At 35.6% G+C, this 24,164-nt stretch overlaps 1 protein-coding gene across 3 annotated transcripts in view; it reads left to right on the forward strand.

Annotated features, from left to right (window-relative positions):
* SACS (sacsin molecular chaperone) overlaps positions 1-22,934 on the forward strand; it is a 59,499-nt gene extending 36,565 nt beyond the window's left edge. For 2 of the 3 annotated variants that reach the window (XM_027652396.1, XM_027652407.1), the window contains 4 exons: positions 127-273; positions 1,536-3,018; positions 5,421-5,512; positions 8,823-20,383. In XM_027652396.1, the coding sequence (XP_027508197.1) occupies positions 127-273; positions 1,536-3,018; positions 5,421-5,512; positions 8,823-20,383 (13,283 nt within the window). Of the gene's footprint in view, positions 1-126; positions 274-1,535; positions 3,019-5,420; positions 5,513-8,822 lie in introns of all 3 variants that reach the window. The other variant, XM_027652387.1, reaches the window with a different exon arrangement.
* Positions 22,935-24,164: the final 1,230 nt, after the last annotated feature.

Genomic DNA, 24,164 nt, shown 5'->3' on the forward strand with positions numbered 1-24,164 from the left:
CAGCTAATTTCCACATGCATACTTCCAATAAATGCTTTCTCAGTCCTGTGAGTTCATTTCCTAGAAATTTTAAAAAGTAAATAGTTTTATTCTGTCATCTCTTTAACACGTGCCTATTTATTAAAGGACCAGCATTTTATGCGTACAATGATGCAATTTTCACCCCTGAAGACTGGCATGGTATACAGGAAATAGCAAGAAGCAGGAAGAAAGATGATCCTCTCAAAGTTGGAAGATTTGGAATTGGCTTTAATTCAGTTTATCATATAACAGGTACTCTCAGTAGTTACTTTAAGATGAAAATGTTGAAGTTTTAAATTTTTTAATTACCTTAGATATTCATCAAACATTTAATATTATCTCTATAGTGCATTTTAAAATTAGATCACTGGCTAAATTCTCTTAAGAAGTGTTCCTGTACTTCTAATATCCTGTAAGGTATCGTTTTGATTTTGAAGGTTTTTGGAGGAGATTGTTTGTTCTAGTAACGTCATTATGTCATTATGGACTTATACTGAAATGAACATTCCTTTACACTGGTATTTCAGTTATGCACTGCTGCTCATTTTGTAGGGGCCCGTAATATGGAGTAGCTATATAAGTAGAAGTGTGGAAGTTCTCCTTACTAGACTGAAATTTTTTTGCAGGTTTGTTGTATAATAAGCAGTGATTTTTATTTAATGCTAGAAAGGATATTATGTAATAGAGGTATATACACATTTACACTTGAAAGAGATAATACATACTGTTTCACAAGTTGGTAATATTCAGTCTTGAAACCTATTATTCTCCCAAAATGTTTTACTGCTGTACAGAAGCAGCATAAATTGTGCTTACACTCTACATAGTTATAATAGTACAGGATGAGGCAATTTTTGCTGAAATAACATTTTTAAGTTGCAAAGTGAGTTTGTAAGACACAGGATATTTTTAAACAATATTTTACTTAGCTGAGCATGAATAAAATTAATGCATTCAGTGGTGTGATAATTCTGGGAATTTATGCTTTTAAGTGTACAGGATTACTCTTTGCCAGCCTTTGAGATGTTCAAAGTAGGAATCCAATAGAATACATATTTAGTAAATTAATTTGGTTTTCTTTTTCCTTGAAAATACTGGAAACATAAAAGTACAGAGTCGAAAGAAATTGTACTTTCTGTTGCTCACTGTCTGCTAGAATTCAAATAGTTGAATGAGTATTTATATATTTAATTGCATAACAGGAGTGTGCTTGTTTCATCTTTGTCAGTAAGCACTGAGTTGTGTTATCAGAATGATAGAATCATGTAGATGGGAAAAGACCTCTAAGACCATTGAGTCCAACTGTAAGCCTAATGGTACCAAGGCCACATCTGCCCATCTTTTAAATATCCCCACAGGGATGGTGACTCAGCCACCTCCCTGGGCATTATACTCAGTTCAACACAGTTTTGTAACATTTTTGTCTTGCCCTTTTAAAATTTGTTCCTTAAGACTGCATTTTAAAAGTATGTTGTTTTAGGATTATTAATAATTGTTGTTTTTTATGTATACAGATGTCCCTAGCATTTTCAGTGGTGACCAGATTGGAATGCTTGATCCTCATCAAACCCTTTTTGGACCTCATGAGTCGGGCCAGTGCTGGAATCTAAAAGAAGATAGCAAAGAAATAAATGAACTTACAGACCAGTTTGCACCGTTCATTGGTGTATTTGGCAGCACTAAGGAAACCTTTAAGAATGGAAACTTTCCTGGTACCTTTTTTCGTTTCCCGCTTCGTCTGCAGCCTTCCCAACTGAGCAGCAATGTTTATGACAAACAGAAGGTTTTGGAGCTGTTTGAATCCTTCAGAGCAGATGCAGACACAGTATTGCTTTTCTTGAAGAGTGTTCAAGATGTTTCGTTGCATGTTAGGGAAGCTGATGGAACGGAGAGGCTGGTTTTTAGAGTGACTGCCAGTGAGAACAAGGCCTTGAAACACGAAAGACCCAATTCTATCAAAATCCTGGGAACTGCAATAAATCAGTATTGTAAGAAAGTTCCAAGCAATAGTATAACTTGTGTGACATACCATGTAAATATAGTTGTAGAAGATGAGAGTGTTAAGGACGCACAGAAAACATCTTGGTTAGTATGTAATTGTGTAGGTGGTCGAGGAATGTGTACAGAACTGGACTGTTTAGCTGATGACTTGAAATTTGTTCCTACTATTGGAATAGCCATGTCTTTATCAACTAATGGGGAGGAAAATGGAGCTGTAGCAGACTTTTCAGGAAGAGCATTTTGTTTTTTGCCTTTGCCTCCAGGTGAGGAAAGCAAAACTGGACTCCCTGTTCATGTTAGTGGTTTCTTTGGTCTCACAGACAATAGGAGGAGTATCAAATGGCGAGAGCTGGATCAGTGGAGAGATCCAGCAGCTTTGTGGAATGATCTTCTTGTGGTAAATATAGTGCCAAAGGCATATACAACCCTTATTTTGGAAGCTATCAAACGAATGGAGACTGAGAAGAATTCAGATTTTCCATTGTCATCTGAAAGAATTTATAGGTTATGGCCTGATGAGAACAAAATCAGGGTACCCTGGAAACCAGTTGTAGTACCTCTCTTTAAAGAGCTGCTCCAGCATACAGTTATTTACTCAGTGAGTAATCAGTGGATAAAGGTGGAGCAGGTGCATTTTTCTGAAGTGGATGAGAGTTTGGAGTACACACAGTCTGTTCTCAACTACCTCCAGAATTCAGGGAAGCAGATTGCCAAGGTACCAGCAAATATTGCTAGTGCAGTGCATCTTACTATTTCTACTGCTAAAACTGTGAAAAAAGTGACTCCTGCTGTAGTACGGCAAGTGCTAAGGAAATCTGGACACAGTGGACCTGCTGAAGAAAAGCTTCATCTTTTAGAATTTGTGCTTTCTGATGGAGTCTACAGTGAACTGATTGGATTGGAACTTTTGCCTTTACAGAATGGGAATTTTATTCCTTTTTCCTCATCTGTGTCAGAACAGGATGTAGTTTACATAACCTCAGAAGAATATCCCAGGTATGCTTAATATTTGTAATACTGTGGGTTGGGTTTTTTTAAATTTGTATGTTAAAACAGCTTCAGACTGTAATTTGCTTATCAGCAAACAAGGTAAGCAGGAGCCTGTATTGTAATGAAATAATGCACAGATAGAACCCAGATTTCTGTAAATATATATGTTTGTGTGCATATGTCTCATTTGAAAAGTTTGACAACTATTTGCCATTATAACTTTATAAAAGAATTGTGTGATCTAGCCTTTAAGGGAATATGTCAGGATACATTTCAAGTTTGCTTTCTTCTGGGAATTATAAATAAGAGGAGGTTAGAAACATGGATACTAGGAATTACATTAAATAAGGTAATGATAAGAGCTTTTATTAAACCTAAAGCTTGAGATTACTTCAGGCTTTTTTTTTTTTTATCACAACAGTCTTAATTTCAATGAAGGGCTGGTTTCAGGAATTAAGCAGATACTATGATGAAAAGAAGAGGGCTTGTCTTTTACGTCTGCTCTCCTTTTGTTCTTTCCAGTCTCTCCAATTAGTTTTTTTCCATGCTTATTTCCCATATGCATCAGTGTTCCAATTTAGTTCTCATTTCATTAGACAAAAAAGTTGCACTGACTCTGGAGAGGGGATAGCAAAGAGCAGGCTAGCTGGAATAAATGAGCTTGGGGTCACTGGGGAGAAAGCACGACTACTGGTTTTTATGTCTGTACTGGATTATGCAGATATTAAATACTTGTTAAGTCTGGACCAGTCTCCAAGTGATATCTAAAGAAGTACTGCTTGAAGTCACTCAGACACACCAGAGGCCTTACTGTTCCTCCTTACAAAGTGTTACCCATATGTATGTTCACAATGGCCCCTCCTTCTCTTTTATCTCAGAGTTCCACTAATTTCCGAATCCTCTGTTTGAGAGAATGTGACACTTGGTGTGTGTTTTGCTGCTTTTACTGCTCTGTGGACTGTTTATTAGGAAGTAGAGGTGGGCTGGAGTGTGCCCAGATTGGTATTATTAAGGTAAAAAGTACTCCGAGTGAGGTCCTTTTGTAAATGGGAGTTTGAATATATATATAGACAGCATCTCCCTCAGCCTGTCCTCTTCAGAGAGATGCTTCTGTCTCTTAATCATCTTTGTTGCCCTCTGCTGGACTTGTTCCAGAAGCTCCATAATCTTAAACTCATAATCATAACCCCACAATCTTTCTTGCTCTGAACAATTCATGTTATTTGTCATGGGATTAAATCTACTCAGAGCCTGTGATTCTAGTGAAAATTCTCTAGCATCTGTTGTGAGATGTTTTATATTTTGGTGTTCTTTCACTTTGTTACTCCTTCCAGAAGTTAAGCTAGTATAAACATACCCATGATGAGACTAACAGTTTGGAGCCCTGCTTCAGACTAGTCATAAAATACTATTTTTTGAAACTTAAATGATACCAGTATTTCTTATTCAGTTCATGTTGTGTTGGTAATGGACTTGATTTGATTAGTAATGTAAAACTGATAAAAAAGCATGTTATACTAGGCATAAATCTCCTTGCTAGCTATGATAAAACAGAAATTTGAAATAGTAATGCTTTATTTGCCTCTAAGCTCGTTTACATTAACTATCTTTAATTCTAATATTTTAAGTATGATATATTTCTTATGTTAGATGTTTTAAAGCACTTTCAATTTAGGAGATTGGCTCTTTGCTTATTTAAATTTGGAGCCTGCTAAGAAGGTGAAATAAGCTCTTATGAATTTCTTTCTGTTAACACTGTGGAAGAACAAGATTCTGTGTTGGTCTGTGTCTAACGAACATATCTACTGTCAGAATTAAATCAGATATTTATTTTTGACTTCAGGAATACCAAAGCGCTAAAAACCTATTTAGTTTTAAGTGCTAAAGTGAGGGAAGAGCAGGATGAGACTGACTCTTGGCACAATAATTTTAACTATTGACTGCAGATCTTTTGAAATCCACATATCTGTGTGAAATCCTAGAATTATGTTTTGCATTTTTTGTATAGTTTCAGATAGAATTTCTAAGAGACATAGAATGGTAGGTGCTATTTTAGCTTTTTTTGTTTTGTTATTAGAATACAAATGGGTGAAAATAGTTTTCTAATCCCAGCTTTTCTATGAAAAGAAAACTTACTTAGACCTGGTTTGAAAAAAAAGGGTAATTGGAAAGATTAGTTTCTTACGACTCTCTGCTTCTAAATGTATGATTTTTTTTCATTTGTCAGAAAACACCTAGTGAAAGCTCTATTCTGTGTATGCAAGTGATTGCTTTGCATGTTCCTGTTCTACTGTGGTGATTCCCATGCTGGTAATGTCTATGCAGTGACATAAATAAATGATGCCTTGCTAAAATGTGGGGGTCTTTTTTTTTTTCTTTTTCTTTTTTTTTTTTCCATGATGTGCTAGATCACTCTTTCCTGGCCTGGAGGGAAGGTTACTCTCTGATGACCTGAAGCCTGAAGTTCTCGCTACTTTGAAAGAAGCTGCCAAAAGCCGGGGTAAGGTATCTTTTGTATTCTCTTCTAGTGAAACAGATTTCTAATGATTGAACAGACTAGGTCTACCCCCAAGTTTAAAGTAATGTCTCTTTTGAAATTGATTTCCCATAAATAAGTTGGTCATCTAAAAAAAATTTAAGATACGACAGACTATATTGTTGTTTGAGTTGGAAATGAAACAAATGAAAATTATAAATGAACAAAAGGGCAAAGGAAGAAGAATGAAAATTTACAATAAAATAATAGATACTCATTTAGTAAAGTATGCGTTCAAGGATTAATAATTTTATTTAAATAGTATTCTTCCACTTAAGACATTCTTAATTCTTTTTTGTATTTGTAGTATTTGCCTTTGCAATGGCAAAGTGTTTCCTGAGTCTTAATTCATAGTTTATGGTTGTGTCAATGTGCAACTACTGAAATGCTTCCAATCATGATCAAAAGACTTGCTGAACCAGTTTGCTGCATCTATAGATAAGATGCCTCTCTATTTAACTGCCCACATAGTTAAATTTTTTTTGGCATCCATTCTACTCAGTTTGTCTGCATTTACCTTTTCACTCTTGTGATTCATTATGCATTGGATTGGTAAATTTGAAGCCTGAGTCTCAGAAGTCCTTTCACGTAAACAAAATTTGCAAACCAAGTTATTCCTCAGCCTATTTTTAAATAATATTAGTATATGGTGAGCTATTCTTCAGTGTCTAGAAAATGTGCTTTTCAGGAAAAGATTCTTGTCTCTGGGTTTTTGGGTTTTTTTCATTGCTTGATTCTTCAGAATTATTTTTTAGACTGAAGACATTAGAACTAGACACAGAATACTGTAATTCATTGTCTTAATTTGCTTTTCATGATAACTTTTATCATGGTCTTCAGTCATTCAGTCTCTATTTCTTCTGTCTGTATTCTGACCTTTTTTCCCCTTCAATTCTTTATATGTTTTCTGTTTATCATTCTTCCTGTTCAGTTGTAAACCTCCTCCTTTTTCCATGTTTTGATCATTCCTTCATTATCAAAACTAATAGAAAAATAAGGTAATTCTGAGGCAAGACAATAAATTTTTAAAGTATGGCAAAGATTCTGTGAAAAAATTAAAGGGATTGAGAGTGACTTGTTGCATAGATTAAAATGTGCAATATTTAAAAAAATATAAAATGTATAGAAGATATGAAATTCATGCTGCGACTTTTATTGAATATGGAAGACAACAAATCTGAAACTATTGTAAAGAACAACTTTCTTTTAAAAAGCAGAATTGCTTGAATACATCTTAAACAGAAAAGGCAGAGGTGACAGAAATGAAAAAAACCCCTATTAAACCACTTCCTTGCTGAGTTCTTCTAGGACATTCCTTCACTTCCAGGCTTGATCTCAGAGTTGCAATGAAGTCTGTCAGTTACTGGGAAGATTTTTGGTCACATTTAAGGTCTTGCTTTTGTCTCTCCTTTCCTCTGGCAGATTCTTTGAATGACATTTTTCTAGGGACTTGTTTTTGGTAGTATGCCTGTCATTGAATGGAAGATCATATTTTGTAAATAAATATGGCAGTTATTCTTTTAAATCTTCTAGAAATTCTTAAATTCTTTTAGTTAATCCTTCATGAGATTGTAGTGGCCTACTTTTCTCTTCATTCTATGTTTTCCTAAATTATTCTTCATTCTATTATTTTGCATAATTGTGACGTACAACTGCACTGCCATAAAAGTTGTCTGTTGCAAATAATAAGTATTTTAAGATCACATGTGTAGTTTATAAAACAGTAATTTAAACGTCTCAAGTAAAGGGATTTAGGTTTAGCTTTTAAGTAGATTCTTATTTTTAATCTGTGTACTGTATTTTTCTAGTTGATAACTGTTCGTATATTTAGTGTGTTAATGTGTAGCTCACAGGATGTTTTCTAAAAATGGATTTAATTATATTCTAGCCCAACAGCTTCTCTGGGGATTTTCAGGTATGGTTATTAACTGAAGATGTATTGGTTTGGATTGAAGCTTGATATTTGTGTGAATTTGGTGATTAGCTATTCTCATTACCCCAACTTTCTTGTATACAAAACTTATCAAATAGAGCTGCCAAGAGATAGCAACCAAAGATAATTATAAAAAGAGTTCTAAATACAGTGGAGGGGAAAATGCACATTGATGAAGAAAACCTTATAGTTATGTTACATGGAAGTTACCAATGTTTTCATTGGTTTATTTATTTATTTCTTTTAATAAATTCATATGCAGGAAGGTTTCCAGTGTTTTAAGATCACGTGTAGTTTTTAAAACAGTATTTTAAACTTCTCAAATAAAGGGATTTAGGTTTAGCTTTTAAATAGATACTTATCTTCTTGGGTCACTTCTGTAAGTTTTTCTCACTTTCACAGGGCTGATGTGTTGCCTGTGTTTTCTGTTCAATAGAACTAACAGAACCCATAGCTCTGTAGGCATGAAGTAAAAGGAAAAAATATTTTTCTGAAGGATGTCTATAATTGATCTTAATCTTTATTTGGACTGTTGCTTTTAAGGAAATGGCAGTGTTATCTAGATGGACAAAATCTGCAATTCAAATAGATGTCTTGCTTCCGTTTCTGTCATTGTTTCTGATGTCGTTGGGAGGTAGTGGTATTTTTATATCCTGTGCTATTTTCTTACCCCCTGAAGTCTTGTAGTTTTTAGAGTATAAGCTGTTCTAATGATGATTAAGACAGGAATGTAAAGATGTATTTCTTTTAGTGAGGACTTTGGTAATAAGAATAAAAACTTATACATCTAGACTTAGTTTCAGCACTTCCTGCACAACTGAGTCTAGGTTCTTGTAAGTTTTAGTGTAAGACCAGCTGCACTTGAGCCAGTCTTTGCTATATCTAATAAATAATCTTTCAAATCTATTCAAACATTTGCAATTAGAGACAAATAATGATTTTTATTTACCACTAGGCAAATAAATAATGTAAAATATCAACCAAACAAAAAAATGTTTGAAGCTTCAACTTCAGTACTAAATCTCTAGTTGCTATGTATGCCTGAAAACTCTTGTGTTAAACTAACAAATGTAATAACACACTGATAATTTTCAATTTTTAAAATATTTTTATACTAATATGGAATGTATTTACTTTTAATTAACTCCTGAAAGCAAAGGAAGCTGGTATTTGCAGTCCTATTTAACAAACAGGGTTTTTTTCCACAAAAAGACAGAGCACAAGATTTTTTTAGATTTTTTTCTTTTATTTATTTTCCTTTTTCTTCTTCCCCCTGAAGCACTTTGTTATGTAACTCTGCTCTGTGATTTTCACAGCTTTGCCCTTTTGCTATATTTTCAGGGAGGCCATGCACTCAGCTGCAGCTTCTGAACCCAGAGAGATTTGCCCGGCTCATTAAAGAAGTTATGAATAGTGTGTGGCCTGGGAGAGATGTGGTGGTACAGTGGTATCCAGGTTTGGAAGAAAAAAAGCACCCATCAGTTTCCTGGCTTAAGATGGTCTGGAAGAATCTATATATACATTTTTCTGATGACTTGAGTGTGTTTGATGAAATGCCACTTATCCCCACGACGCTGCTGGAGGAAAATCAAACATCAGTGGAACTGGTTAGATTTAGGAATCCATCACCTATTGTTCTGGAAGACGAATCTGAGACTCAGCTCCCAGAATATTTAGCTGATATTATTCAGAAAGTTGGTGGAGTTGTACTTAAGAAACTGGATATTTCTATCCAACATCCACTTCTAAAAAAATATGTGCATCCACCATTGCCAAGTGCTGTTTTACAAATAATGGAAAAAATGTCCTTACAGAAACTATGCAATCAGGTTGCATCATTCCCACCAACGCATAAAGATGCTCTTAGGGCATTCTTAGCTAGTTTAACGGATGCAAGTGAAAAAGAGAAAAGAATTATTCAGGAATTGCTAATATTTAAAAAAATCGAGAAATCATCTGATGAAAGTGTCCCTGTTTTTACAGGACTGAAAGGTAGTAAGGTATTGCACCACACTGCCAAAATTCCTCCTGGTCTAAGATTTTCTGTTCCAATAATTGACAGCAGTGATGAAGCAACTATTCGCTTAGCTAATCTACTGAAAATAGAACAGCTAAAAAGCACAGATTGCTTGAAGTTTGTTATAGAAGACATAAGAAGTGATTTTTATTCATATGATGAAACAACACAGATAATGCAATGGGTTCTTGAAAATCTGACTTTTCTTAAAAATGAGAGTACAGATGTGATAGATTGGCTGACACCACTAAAGTTTATTAAGATTTCACCAGAAAAGATAATGTCAGCAAATGAACTTTTTGATCCTGAGGTAGAACTTCTGCAACATTTGTTTTATGCTGAGGAGGAAATTTGCTTCCCCCCTGTTATTTTTACATCATCAGATATTCTTCATTCACTGAGACAAATAGGCTTAAAAAATGAAACCAATCTTGAGGAAAGTGATATATTGAGAGTGGCAAAAAAAATTGAAAATTTGCATGCTGACTCTAACACCAATCATGATTTACTGTTAAGAAAAGCTAAAACTCTCTTGATGATTTTGAACAAAAACCATATGCTGCTTCATTCATCTGAAACAAAAGCTGCAATGAAAAAGATAAAATGGATTCCTGCATGTAAGGAAAGGCCTCCAAATTATCCCGGATCCTTAGTTTGGAAAGGAGATCAATGTAATCTCTGTTCACCACCAGAAATGTGTGATCTATCACACGCCATTTTAGTTGGTTCCTCAGTTCCTCTTGTGGAAAATGTATTGTTGGATATAGAAAAAGCACTTGGCATCCCCACCAAGCCCAGCATAAAAGCAGTCTTGAAACATTTCAAGGTGGTTGTTGATTGGCATAGTTCTAAAACCTTCAGTGATGAGGACTATTATCAATTTCAACATATCTTGCTTGAGATTTATGGATTTATGCATGATCATCTAGAAGAAGGCAAAGAAGCTTTTAAAGCCCTGAAATTTCCCTGGGTTTGGACAGGTAAAACCTTTTGTTCCCTCACACAAGCAGTAATAAAGTCAGTTCCTGATCTTGATCTCCAACCTTATCTACATTATGTGCCAAAAACTATGGCAAAGTTTCACCAGTTGTTTAAATGTTGTGGTTCAATTGAGGAGTTAACCCCAGACCATGTTTCTATGGTCATTCAGAAAATATATCTAAAGAGTGAGCAGTCTCTCTCAGAACAAGAGAGTAAACAAAGTCTTCACATTATGTTGAGCATCATAAGATGGCTGTATAGCAATCAGATTCCTGCAAGTCTGCACACACCCATGCCGCTATACAGTGGCAAACTTCCTTATAAACTTGCAATGAGGCCAATTCATGAGTGCTGTTACTGTGACATCAAAGTTGATGACTTAAACGATTTACTTGAAGATTCTGTTGAACCAATAATTTTGGTGCATGAAGACATACCAATGAAAACCGCGGAGTGGTTAAATGTCCCATGCCTTAGCACAAGACTGATTAATCCAGAGAATATGGGATTTGAGCAATCTGGGCAAAGAGAGCCTCTGACTGTAAGAATTAAAAACATTTTGGAAGAATACCCTTCCATTTCAGATATCTTTAAAGAACTTCTTCAAAATGCTGATGATGCTAATGCAACTGAATGTAATTTCCTGATTGACATGAGACGAAATATGGATATAAGGGAGAATCTTCTGGATCCAGGAATGGCAGCATGTCATGGTCCAGCTTTGTGGTCATTCAATAATTCTGAGTTTTCCGACTCTGATTTCCTAAATATAACTCGATTAGGAGAGTCTTTAAAAAGGAGTGAAGTTGACAAAGTAGGAAAATTTGGACTGGGATTCAATTCTGTTTATCATATCACTGATGTTCCTATTATTTTGAGCCGTGAGTTCATGATTATGTTTGATCCAAATGTCAACCATATAAGTAAGCACATCAGAGATAAATCTAACCCAGGGATCAAAATCAATTGGAGTAAACAACAGAAAAGACTGCGAAAATTTCCAAATCAGTTTAAGCCATTTATAGGAGTTTTTGGTTGCCAGCTACCACTGACAGTAGAATCTCCCTACAGCTACAAAGGAACACTTTTCAGGCTGTCCTTTAGGACTCAGCAGGAAGCTAAAGTGAGTGAAGTGAGCAGTACATCTTACAATACAGCAGACATTTACTCTCTTGTGGATGAATTTAGCATTTGTGGTCATAGACTGATAATATTTGCTCAGAGTGTAAACTCAATGGTTTTGAAATACTTGAAAATTGAAGCAGATGATCCTGGCGTGGCACAAGATGTTGTCACTATCAGAAAAAATCTGTGTTCTTCTAAAGCCTTGACTGCACCAAATGTAAGTGTTTTAAAGGAAGCGGCTAAACTCATGAAGGTCTGCAGCAACAGTAACAAAAAGCTTCCCACTGAAACACCAAAGTCGTCATGTATCTTACAGATAGTAGTAGAAGAATTTCATCATGTATTTAGGCGGATTGCTGATTTACAGTCTCCACTTTTCAGAGGTACTGAAGATGATCCAGCTTCTTTCTTTGAGATGGCTAAATCAGGACAGATGAAAAGATCAGCTGATGAATTGCCACAGAAAACAGTAGATTCAACAACATGGCTTATATGTTCTTGCATGGATGTTGGAGATGCTTTGAAATTTTCTTTACATGAAAGTGGACGAAGACTAGGTCTGGTTCCCTGTGGTGGTGTAGGAGTGTTGCTGTCTGAAACCCAGGATCAAAAGTGGATTGTGAAACCTAATTGCAACAACATAGGAGAAGTATTCTGCTATTTACCTCTGCGAATAAAAACAGGCTTACCTCTTCATATAAATGGCTGCTTTGCAGTTACTTCAAATCGGAAAGAGATATGGAAAACAGACACGAAAGGAAGATGGAATACAGTATTCATGAGGCATGTTATTGTAAAAGCCTACATAGAAGCCCTTTGTGTTTTACGTGACATGGCAATCAATGGTGAGCTTGTTGACTACAGTTACTGTGCAGTGTGGCCAGATCCCGATTCAGTTCATGATGATTTTTCTGTTATTTGTCAAGGATTTTATGAAGACATAGCTCATATGAAAAGCAAAGAAGGGATTAAAGTGTTTTCTGATGGTTTGTCTTGGGTTTCCATGAAGAATGTAAGGTTTTTAGATGACTCTATACTGAAGAGGCCAGATGTTGGGCCGTCAGCCTTTAAGATCTTTCTGAAGTACCTTAAAAAAACTGGTTCCAAAAATCTGTGTGCTGTAGATCTCCCATCCTGGGTAAAGACAGGATTTGAAGAAGCAGGATGCAAATACATATTATTGGAGAACACCTTCACTGAGAAACAGTTCTTTTCTGAGGTATTTTTCCCTAATGTTCAGGAGATTGACGCAGAGCTGCGTGATCCTTTGATGCGTTACGTTCTCAATGAAAAAGTTGAGGAGTTCTCAGGAATTCTTCATGCTACTCCATGTATTCCCTGTTCATTGGATGGACATTCATTAGTTACACCATCAAGACTGATCCATCCTGAAGGAAGAGTTGCAAAGTTGTATGATGCTGAAGATGGAAGATTTCCTCATGGTACCACTCAGGATTATCTTAACCCTGTTATTTTGGTTAAACTTGTTCAGTTGGGAATGGCTAAAGATGATATTTTATGGGAAGATCTGATAGAACGTGCAGAGTCTGTAGCTGAAATTAATAAGACTGATCATGCTGCAGCTTGTCTCAGAAGCAGTACTATATTGAGTCTTATTGATGAAAAACTAAAATCTAGAGATCCTAGAGCTAAAGAATTTGCTGCAAAATGTCAAACCATTCCTTTCCTTCCTTTCCTTAGCAAACCAGCAGGTTTCTCACTGCACTGGAAAGGCAGTGATTTTCAGCCTGAAGCGATGTTTTCAGCAACTGATCTTTTCACTGCTGATCATCAGGATATAGTTTGCCTCACACAACCAATTCTTAATGAAAATTCCCACTCTTTTAAAGGCTGTGGTGCTTTGTCATTAGCTGTCAAAGAATATTTGGGTCTACTGAAGAAACCACCTGTTAATTTAGTCATAAATCAGTTAGAAGAAGTTGCAAAGTCATTTGATGGAATCACATTATATCAAGAAAATATCACTAATGCTTGTTACAAATATCTACATGAAGCAATGTTAGAGAGCGAATCAGCAAAAGCCATGATAATTGAACAGCTGACAAACTGTAGTTTTATTTTGGTTGAGAATGTGTATGCTGATCCAAAAAAAGTGTCTTTTCATTTGAATTTTGAAGCAGCACCCTATCTCTATCAGTTGCCTAACAAATATAAAAATAGTTTCCGTGAGCTGTTTGAAAGTGTGGGTGTCAGACAGGCTTTTACAGTTGAAGATTTTGCTGCAGTTCTGGAATTCATAAATCAGGAAAGAGGGACCAAACAACTAACCGAAGACAACTTTCAGCTCTGTAGGAGAATAATTAGTGAAGGAATATGGGGCCTCATTAGAGAGAAGAAGCAGGAATTTTGTGAGAAAAAGTATGGTGATATTTTGTTGCCAGATACTCGTCTTGCACTTCTGCCTGCAAAATCTTTGTGTTACAATGACTGTCCATGGATTAAAGTTAAAGACACAACTGTTAAATATTGTCATGGCGATATTCCAAGAGAAGTTGCAGTGAAACTTGGAGCAATACCAAAACGCCATAAAGCTTTAGAAAGATACGCATCAAATATCTGTTTTACTACCCTTGGAACAGAATTTGGCCAGAAAGAAAAATTGACAAGTAGAATTAAAAGCATTCTGAATGCGTACCCTTCAGAAAAAGAAATGCTGAAAGAGCTCCTTCAGAATGCAGATGATGCAAAAGCTACAGAGATCTGTTTTGTGTTTGATCCTAGACAGCATCCAGCTGATAGAATATTTGATGAGAAATGGGCACCACTTCAAGGACCAGCACTGTGTGTTTACAACAATCAGCCTTTTACAGAAGATGATATTCGGGGAATTCAGAACCTTGGAAAAGGTACAAAAGTAGGAAATCCCTGTAAAACTGGACAATATGGTATAGGTTTCAATTCTGTTTACCATATTACTGATTGCCCGTCTTTCCTGTCTGGCAATGATATACTTTGTATTTTTGATCCTCATGCAAGATATGCACCTGGTTCAACATCAACAAGTCCTGGCCGCATGTTTAGAGATTTAGATGCAGATTTCAGAACACAGTTCTCAGATGTACTGGACCTCTACTTAGGAGATCACTTTAAACTGGATAATTGTACGATGTTTAGGTTTCCTCTTCGAAATGGAGAAATGGCAAAAGTATCAGAAATTTCCTCAGTTCCATGCTCAGATAGAATGGTCCAAAATCTTTTAGATAAGCTGCGTACAGATGGAGCAGAACTCTTAATGTTTTTGAACCATATGGAAAAAATTTCTATTTGTGAGATAGAAAAAACAACAGGAGCACTGAATGTGCTTTATTCTGTACAAGGCAAAATCACTGATGGAGACAGACTGAAACGAAAGCAATTCCACGCATCTGTGATCGACAGTGTAACTAAGAAGAAGCAGCTAAGTGAAATACCTGTGCAACAGATTACTTACACAATGGATACTGAAGACTCTGAAGGAAATCTTACAACTTGGTTAATTTGTAACAGGTCAGGCTTTTCTGCCATGGAAAAGGTATCCAAAAGTGTGGTTTCAGCCCACAAGAATGAGGATATTACTCTTTTTCCTCGTGGTGGAGTAGCAGCTTGCATTACTCATAATTACAAAAAACCCCATAGAGCATTCTGTTTCTTACCTTTATCATTAGAAACTGGATTACCTTTTCATGTGAATGGACACTTTGCTCTGGATTCTGCAAGAAGAAACCTGTGGCGTGATGATAATGGTGTTGGAGTAAGAAGTGACTGGAATAGTAGTCTAATGACAGCCCTCATAGCACCGGCCTATGTTGAACTGCTGATTCAGCTGAAGAAACGGTATTTTCCAGGTACTGATCCTACACTATCAGTGCTGCAAAACACACCTATTCATGCTGTGAAAGACACTTTAAAAAAGTTTTTATCCTTTTTTCCAGTTAATAGACTTGATATTCAGCCAGATTGGTATTGTTTAGTGAAAGCAGTTTACAGTTGCATTTATGAAGATTTGAAGCGTCTTTTACCTGTTATGCGAGCTCCAAATGTTGATGGTTCTGATTTGCATTCTGCTGTTATCATCACATGGGTTAACATGTCTACTGTCAACAAAGGCAGGCCATTCTTTGACAATTTGCTACAAGATGAATTGCAGAACCTCAAAAATACAGAATACAACATCACAACACGGAAGACAGTGGCTGAGAATGTTTACAGACTCAAGCATCTACTCTTAGAAATTGGATTTAATTTGGTATATAACTGTGATGAGACTGCAAATCTTTACCACTGTTTGGTAGATGCAGATATTCCTGTCACCTATGTGACACCTGCTGATGTCCGATTATTTTTGATGACATTTTCTTTTCCAGACTCTAACTGCCACATTGGAAAGTTACCCTGTCGTCTTCAGCAGACAAATTTGAAACTCTTCCATAGTCTAAAACTCCTGGTTGACTACTGTTTTAAAGATACAGAAGAAAATGAAATCCAAATTGAGGGTTTGCCGCTCCTTCTTACGCTTGACAACGTTTTGCAAGTTTTTGATTCAAAGAGACCAAAGTTCTTGACAACATACCATGAACTGATTCCATCTCGCAAGGATCTCTTTATGAACACATTGTATTTGAGATACAACAATATTCTTCTTAGCAGTGAAGTAGCAAAAGTCTTTGATATCAAAAGTTTTGCTGAATTGTTATCATCTGTGTTGCCTAGAGAATATAAAACTAGAAATTGTATGAAATGGAAGGAAAACTTTGCAAGTGAATCTTGGCTTAAAAGTGCCTGGCATTTCATCAGTGAGTCTATAAATATTAAGGAAGAACAAGAAGATATGCAAGCAAAATTTGACAATGTTGTTGACACTCTGAAGGACTGGACTTTGCTCCCAGGTGTCAAGTTTACTGTCTCAGCCAATCACCTTGTTGTACCAGAGTGTGATGTTTTACTGCCTCTCAGCATTATGCACATAGCTGTTTTCCCAAATGCTCAAAGTGATAAAGTCTTCCATGCTTTGATGAAAACAGGCTGTATTCAGCTGGCATTGAACAAAATTTGCTCTAAAGACAGTGCTTTAGTGCCTTTGTTGTCAGGATGTACAGCAAATATAGATAATCCTTCAAGCATTCTGAAAGCCATACAATATATGGTACAGACATCAACTTTTAAGACTGAAAAGTTAGTAGAAAGTGACTTCGAGGCTCTTTTAATGTACTTCAATTGCAATTTATGTCATTTGACATCTCAGGACGACATTAAAATTTTAAAGTCTCTTCCATGTTACAAATCCATTAGTGGTCGATACATCAGCATTTCAAAATATGGGACGTGTTATGTCCTCACAAAAAGCATCCCATCAGTAGAAGTAGACAGATGGACACAGTCAACTTCATCAGCTTTTCTTGAAGAGAAAGTTCATTTGAAAGATTTGTATACTATGCTTGGCTGTGTCTCTGTGGATGATCTTGAAGTGTACTTGAAACATCTTTTGCCAAAAATTGAAAGTCTGTCCTATGATGCAAAATTAGAACATTTGATCTACTTAAAGAATAGGCTAACTAGCATTGAAGAAGCCTCAGAAATGAAAGAACAGCTGTTTGAAAAGCTTGAAAGCATTTTGATCATTCATGATGCAAGCAATAGGTTAAAGCCTGCAAAATATTTTTATGACAGGACTGTAAAAGTCTTTGAAGTTATGCTTCCTGAAAAATTCTTTATACCTCAAGATTTTTTTAAGAAGCTAGAGCAACTTACAAAACCAAAAAATCAAGCTGGATTCCTTCCATCATGGGTAACTTTTCTACGACATATTGGATTGAAATACATCATTTCACAGCAGCAGTTATTACAGTTTGCTAAGGAAATCAGCATGCGAGCAAATACAGAAAACTGGTCTAAAGAAACACTACAGAATACTGTCGATGTCCTCCTTCATCACATATTCCAAGAAAGAACTGACCTTTTTTCAGGAAATTTTCTGAAAGAATTGTCGTTAATTCCTTTTCTGTGCCCTGAACGAGCTCCAGCGGAATTTGTTAGATTTCATCCCCAGTATCAAGAAGTTAATGGGACACTTCCTCTTATACGATTCAATGGGGCACAGGTGAATCCTAAATTCAAACAGACTGATGTGTTGCAGTTGCTGTGGACGTCGTGTCCCATTCTTCCCGAGAAAGCAACACCTTTAAGCATCAAAGAGCAAGAGGGAAGTAGTCTTGGTGCACAAGAACAACTTGAGCAAGTTTTAACCATGCTGAATGTTAATTTGGACCCTCCTCTGGACAAAGTTATCAATAACTGCAGGAACATATGCAATATAACAACTTTGGATGAGGACATGGTGAAAACTAGGGCCAAGGTCCTAAGGAGCATTTACGAATTTCTTAGTACAGAGAAGAGGGAATTCCGCTTTCAGCTTCGAGGAGTTTCTTTTGTAATGGTGGAAGAAGGTTGGAAACTCCTTAAGCCTGAAGAGGTGGTAATAAACCTTGAGTATGAATCTGATTTTAAACCTTATCTTTACAAACTTCCTTTAGAACTCGGTACTTTCCATCAGTTATTTAAACATTTGGGCACTGAAGATATTATTTCAACAAAACAGTATGTTGAAGTTCTAGGGCGCATATATAAGAGCTCAGAGGGAAAGCAGTTGGATCCTAATGAAATGCGCACAGTTAAAAGAGTAGTTTCAGGCCTGTTCAAAAGTCTTCAGAATGATTCTGTAAAGGTTAGGAATGACCTTGAGAATATGAGGGATTTTGCCCTTTACCTTCCCAGTCAAGATGGTAGGTTGGTAAAGTCTAGTATCTTAGTTTTTGATGATGCACCCCACTACAAAAGCAGAATTCAAGGTAACATTGGTGTGCAGATGCTTGTTGATCTTAGCCAGTGTTACTTAGGCAAAGACCATGGTTTTCACACTAAATTGATAATGTTATTCCCTCAGAAATTGAGGCCCCGCTTACTTAGCAGTATTCTTGAAGAACAGTTGGATGAGGAGTCCCCCAAAATTTGTCAGTTTGGAGCGTTATGTTCCTTGCAAGGAAGGTTACAGTTACTGTTGTCTTCAGAACAATTTATCACAGGACTTATTAGGATTATGAAGCATGAAAATGACAATGCTTTTCTAGCTAATGAAGAAAAAGCAATAAGACTTTGCAAAGCTTTGCGAGAAGGTTTGAAAGTTTCCTGTTTTGAGAAGTTGCAAACAACATTAAGAGTTAAAGGGTTTGCTCCTATTCCCCACAGCAAAAGCGAAACATTTGCTTTCTTGAAGAGATATGGAAATGCAGTAATATTGCTTTACATACAGCATTCAGACAGCAAAGACATAAATTTTCTCTTAGCATTAGCCATGACCTTAAAATCTGCAACTGACAACCTGATTTCTGATACCTCATATTTAATTGCCATGCTGGGTTGTAATGATATTTATCGGATCAGTGAGAAGCTTGACAGTTTAGGAGTGAAGTATGACTCTTCTGAGCCATCAAAACTTGAACTACCAACACCTGGCACTCCTATACCAGCTGAAATTCACTATACACTTCTTATGGATCCAATGAATGTATTTTATCCTGGTGAATATGTTGGTTACCTTGTTGATTCTGAAGGTGGTGATATATATGGATCATATCAGCCAACTTATACCTATGCAATCATTGTACAAGAAGTAGAAAGAGAAGATGATGAAAGTCCTAGTTTTCTAGGGAAGATTTACCAGATTGATATTGGATATAGTGAATATAAAATAGTGAGCTCTCTTGACTTGTACAAATTTTCCAGACCAGAGGAAAGTTCCCAAGGCAGGGATAGTACACCTTCTACCCCAACCAGTCCTACAGAATTTCCGGCACATGGACCGAGGGCAATTCCACCTCTCTTCGCTGGTAGAGAGAGCCACAAAACAATGTCCTCAAAACATCACTCCCCAAAAAAGATGAAGTCAAATTCGTTGCCAGAAATATTAAGAGAAGTGACATCTGTGATTGAACAGGCTTGGAAGCTTCCAGAATCTGAAAGAAAGAAGATTATTAGGAGGCTGTATCTTAAATGGCATCCAGATAAAAATGCAGAGAATCTTGATATAGCTAATGAAGTTTTCAAACATTTACAGAATGAGATTAACAGGATGGAAAAACAGGCCTTTATGGATCAAAATATGGATAGAGCCTCAAGAAGACCATTTTCATCCTCTGCTTCTCGATTTCAGTCAGATAAATTTTCATTTCAGAGATTTTACACTTCATGGAATCAGGAAGCAACAAGCCACAAATCTGAAAGGCAACAGTATAAAGAAAAGTGTCCCTCTTCCACGGGGCCATCTTACTCGCAACGCTTTTTTGTCCCGCCTACATTCAGGTCTGTTGGCAATCCTGTGGAGGCACGGCGATGGCTTAGGCAGGCCCGAGCTAACTTTTCAGCTGCACGAAATGACCTTCATAAAAACGCCAATGAATGGGTATGCTTTAAATGCTACCTTTCTACTAAACTAGCGTTGATTGCAGCTGACTACGCTGTGAAGGGCAAGTCAGACAAAGATGTAAAACCAGCAGCCCTTGCTCAAAAAATAGAGGAGTACAGTCAGCAACTTGAAGGGCTTACAAATGATGTTCAGACATTGGAGGCTTATGGAGTAGATAGCTTAAAAACTAGGTATCCTGACTTGCTTCCTTTTCCACAGATTCCCAATGATAGGTTTACTTCAGAAGTTGCTATGAGAGTGATGGAATGTACTGCTTGTATCATAATAAAACTTGAAAACTTTATACAACAAAAAGTATAAATTATTTGAAGAGGTTAGGGAACTGTTTTGTCAAGAGCGTAAGTGTTTCATGTGATGGGTTACAAATGCGATTGTACAGATTATGGATTGTCCAAGTAGTTACATGTTGCCAAGCGGTTTAGAAGCGTAGTGCACAAAGGTGTATGGTACTGAAGTACCTAGAATTTAAATTTATTTAAACGGGATTTTTTTCTTAACTGAGCCTGCTGTTAAGCAAACTGTAAAACATGAATATTTTTTAGAATTTGCAAGGAATTTGAGCTGCACAAATTAGCTGTATTGTACAACATTGTGATTAATTGGCATATTATTGAACTGCACTTTATATAACCAAAGCTGAGCTTTCTGTTAGATAAAACCTGTAATTATAACTCCTTATTAGATTTATTTCATTTAATATAATGTTTCTGAAAGGCTAATGTCCATTTTCAATGTATTAGTCTTAAGACTGGACATACAATGAAATGGGAGATAGGATGGAAGTTAAAATAACTTTGGAGATGTTGCTCCAAAGCATTTCTGTATTCTTTTGTGTTCTGTGGAAATTCATGCAACTCACAGTAATACCCTTATCAGCTGGATCTGATTATAAATTTGCTGCAGCATCACATTGTAAAAGTTTAAAGGATGGTTTAGTACCGGTAAACTGGTACAGTTATTTTAATACTTGATTTAACATGCAATGTCGTGTCATGCATTGATTGCATTTACCTTATTATAAAATAATGAAGTATTTAATTTACTTTCTTTTTTTTTCTAGAGCTTGTCATCTTTTGTTTAATGGAAAATGCATGTGGATGTTATAAAATCTGTGAACATTATCATATGGTGTTTTATGATTTCTTAATTTTTTGAACACCAAAACTCAGTTTTCAGACATCTTAATGCTTGAGTTTCTTTCCTCCCCCCTGTGTGTGTGCCGTTGTGTGTGTACATATATATATATTTTTCCACAAACAAACATTGATAATAGTACAACTCAGTAACCCATTTTTGGTGTACACAGAGCACTGTTTTTTGTTACATGTTTAAAGGTGCTGCAATGTAATGCTCTTTTTATTTTGTTATTCACTACAGCCCTAGAGAAACCTTATTTTTAGTTCACGCTCTTTCTTTTATAGTTTGTAATACTTTTGGTAATGTCATGCAATATGGTCAACATTAGCTTTTTGTAAAAAAATTTAAAAAATAAATAATGGAAGGATAATGCTAAATGGAAGGGTTTTTCTTTGCTGGATCAGCCACATTAAACATAAATGTTACACATTTTCCAGTGACATGCTATTACAGTTGTCTACTTGACAGCACAGTGAAACTGCAATTTAACTTAAAGAATACAAAGGAAAATAAACAACAGCAAGCTTGCACGGCTGATACAGCTGTGATAGTGTTGTAATCTGAAAATAAAAAATTGTGATGAAGACTGCTTCAGTTTTGAGTAAATTATAAGGGCTCATTCTTGAACAAATGTGATGTTTGGAAAATGATACTGCTTCTGATTGTGGAGCCCTGTTATTATTTCTGCTAATAAATATTAAGTGCCATAATTTTAATAAAGAAAAATGCAAACATATTTCAGTCCGATGTGTTTTGGTTTTATAAAATAGGCTAAATTTACCTATTATTTCAAACTTTCTTTTCTATAGGTAAATACACAATGTCTTTTCAATTAATTCTAAATAATTGTACGAATATTAAAATACTATTGAAAAGGAAATGTGCTTTTTTCTTGCAATGACAAATGTTTGCAATTTTCTCAAAGAAATTGTGCATTTTGCTGATTTTTTGCAATAAACAGCATGTAAGTAAAACACAAGTCCTGGTGTGCCATGAAATAAATCAGTTTAGTTTTTTCCATATGTTTTTAAAACAGATTCCTTTGTGGTTCTTCCTTTGTGCAATAAGTCAGATGAATAGCATTGAGGATAAGCAAAATACTTGAAACAGTTCTCATGGTTTTCATTTTAAATGGAGCTAAAACATAAGGTAGCATGGCAGCATGCAAATGAGTAACAGGAGCACTATGAACATTTCCCTGTTTTTAGGTGACCTTTTGAGAAAGAAAATTTTTTAAGTATCTAGCTGTGTTTTATAAGCAACTTATGTTGCCTTACCAGTATTATTTTTATGAACTGTTAAACTGGCTGTGAAGAATTACTAAACTATTTTGTTAAAATGTTTGTTTATTTTGTGTATATTGTTAAGTGCTGACACTGTGAGAAAGAAAATGGTCCCAGTTCTTAGGAAGATAATGATCTGAAGCAATTTTAAATATTGAACCAAGATGAGCAAGAAAACCTGACTGACACAGAAAAATTAATTTATTCTATTATAGAAGCTGGATAGAAACTAAAAGTTACAGACAGATGCAGAGAGGAAGGCAAAAGTGGCGTTTCAACTGGAAGTCTCTTAGTTTCTTTTCTTATTTACTTAATTCACTGTAACAGCTAGCCTAGATAAAGAGGCCTTGTGAGACCAGGAAACCATATTGTGATAGAAACTGATTTCATAAGTGCCATTTAATTCTTGATTAAAAATAAAATTACATAAATAAAATGCTTAATTTTTCTTCCTTTTAGCTCAACTGGGAGTGGAAGCTTAGAACAGTTAGATGTGATGATTCCTTAGTAAGGATCTGTAGAAGTAAATGTTAGCATATAGGTTTCACAAAAATATGTTTGACAAGTAATTCTGTACATTTCACAAATTCACATTAGAGAAAATGTCTCTTTGTTCAAGTATATGTCCTATCTTCCACAGGTACCACCACTATATCTAGGAAAAGGAGCTTCAGCAGTCTTGCCTCCCAGTATTATAGCTGAGAAGTTTAGCAAAAAAATCAGTAGTACAGGTGACTGATTTAACTATACATTTGATAGCTGAAATCTAAGGAACTGCAGTTGTAAGAAGCCTTGACAGGCTTGTTACTAGCTTCCTGTGGAAGCTTTAAGTTGTCCTCTCAAACAATGGCATACACAGCTATTTTAAAAAGCACTGAACAATTGCCTCAGCAATTAGAGACAAGAAAAATAACTTCTTTTCTTGTTAAGGAAATAGATTTTTGTGTATCTGACTACCAAAAGAAAAATAAATGATTTATTGTGTAAAAAATGCAGTTTTGCATGATTTGTACTCATATCATTATCAGTAAAGTTACTGTGGTGATTTGTAAAATAGGATTTAGAAACTTACTATAAGGATTGCATTCACTTGGTACATGGGTTGTTTTAAACAAGGCTGTAATTAAATGTATTGTAATTGCTCCAATTAAAGTAGAGGGGGGTAGTACTACCTTTGAGATTTTCTGTTGCTGGACCTGAACACTTGAGAAAGGTTGGATTGGTCTTACGGAACAAAGGCAGAAGTAATAGTTCAAAGATAATTAAACTTGATAGCCAAAGTAAATGTTTTCATTTGAAGACATACATTTTTGTCACATGAAGGGATTTGTCAATGAGTTTTTAATCAAAACTGGTTTGTTTTCTGGATGATTTGTTCAGTACCACTGGAGTAATTTTTTTTGTTTACTTTTACCTACTACTGATTAAGACAAAGAATTCTTGATGTCCAGTGAAACCTACTTGTAAAGCATTTTCTAAATTCTCCAAAGTACGTTTTTAGTTTGGAACAAGATTTTTGGTCGTATTTTTAAATACTGTACATTTCACATTCTTAGAGTCTTGGGAAGATAATTTTGTTTAAAAATGAAAACATTCATTTAAGCTGTGTTTCATTTGAACACAAAAGGAGAAGCAGACTTTTCAAAAGGTATAAAGTTTAT

The sequence above is a fragment of the Corapipo altera genome, unplaced genomic scaffold (genome assembly GCF_003945725.1).
Source record: "Corapipo altera isolate COAL_440 unplaced genomic scaffold, ASM394572v1 0, whole genome shotgun sequence".
Classification (NCBI taxonomy): Eukaryota; Metazoa; Chordata; class Aves; order Passeriformes; family Pipridae; genus Corapipo; species Corapipo altera.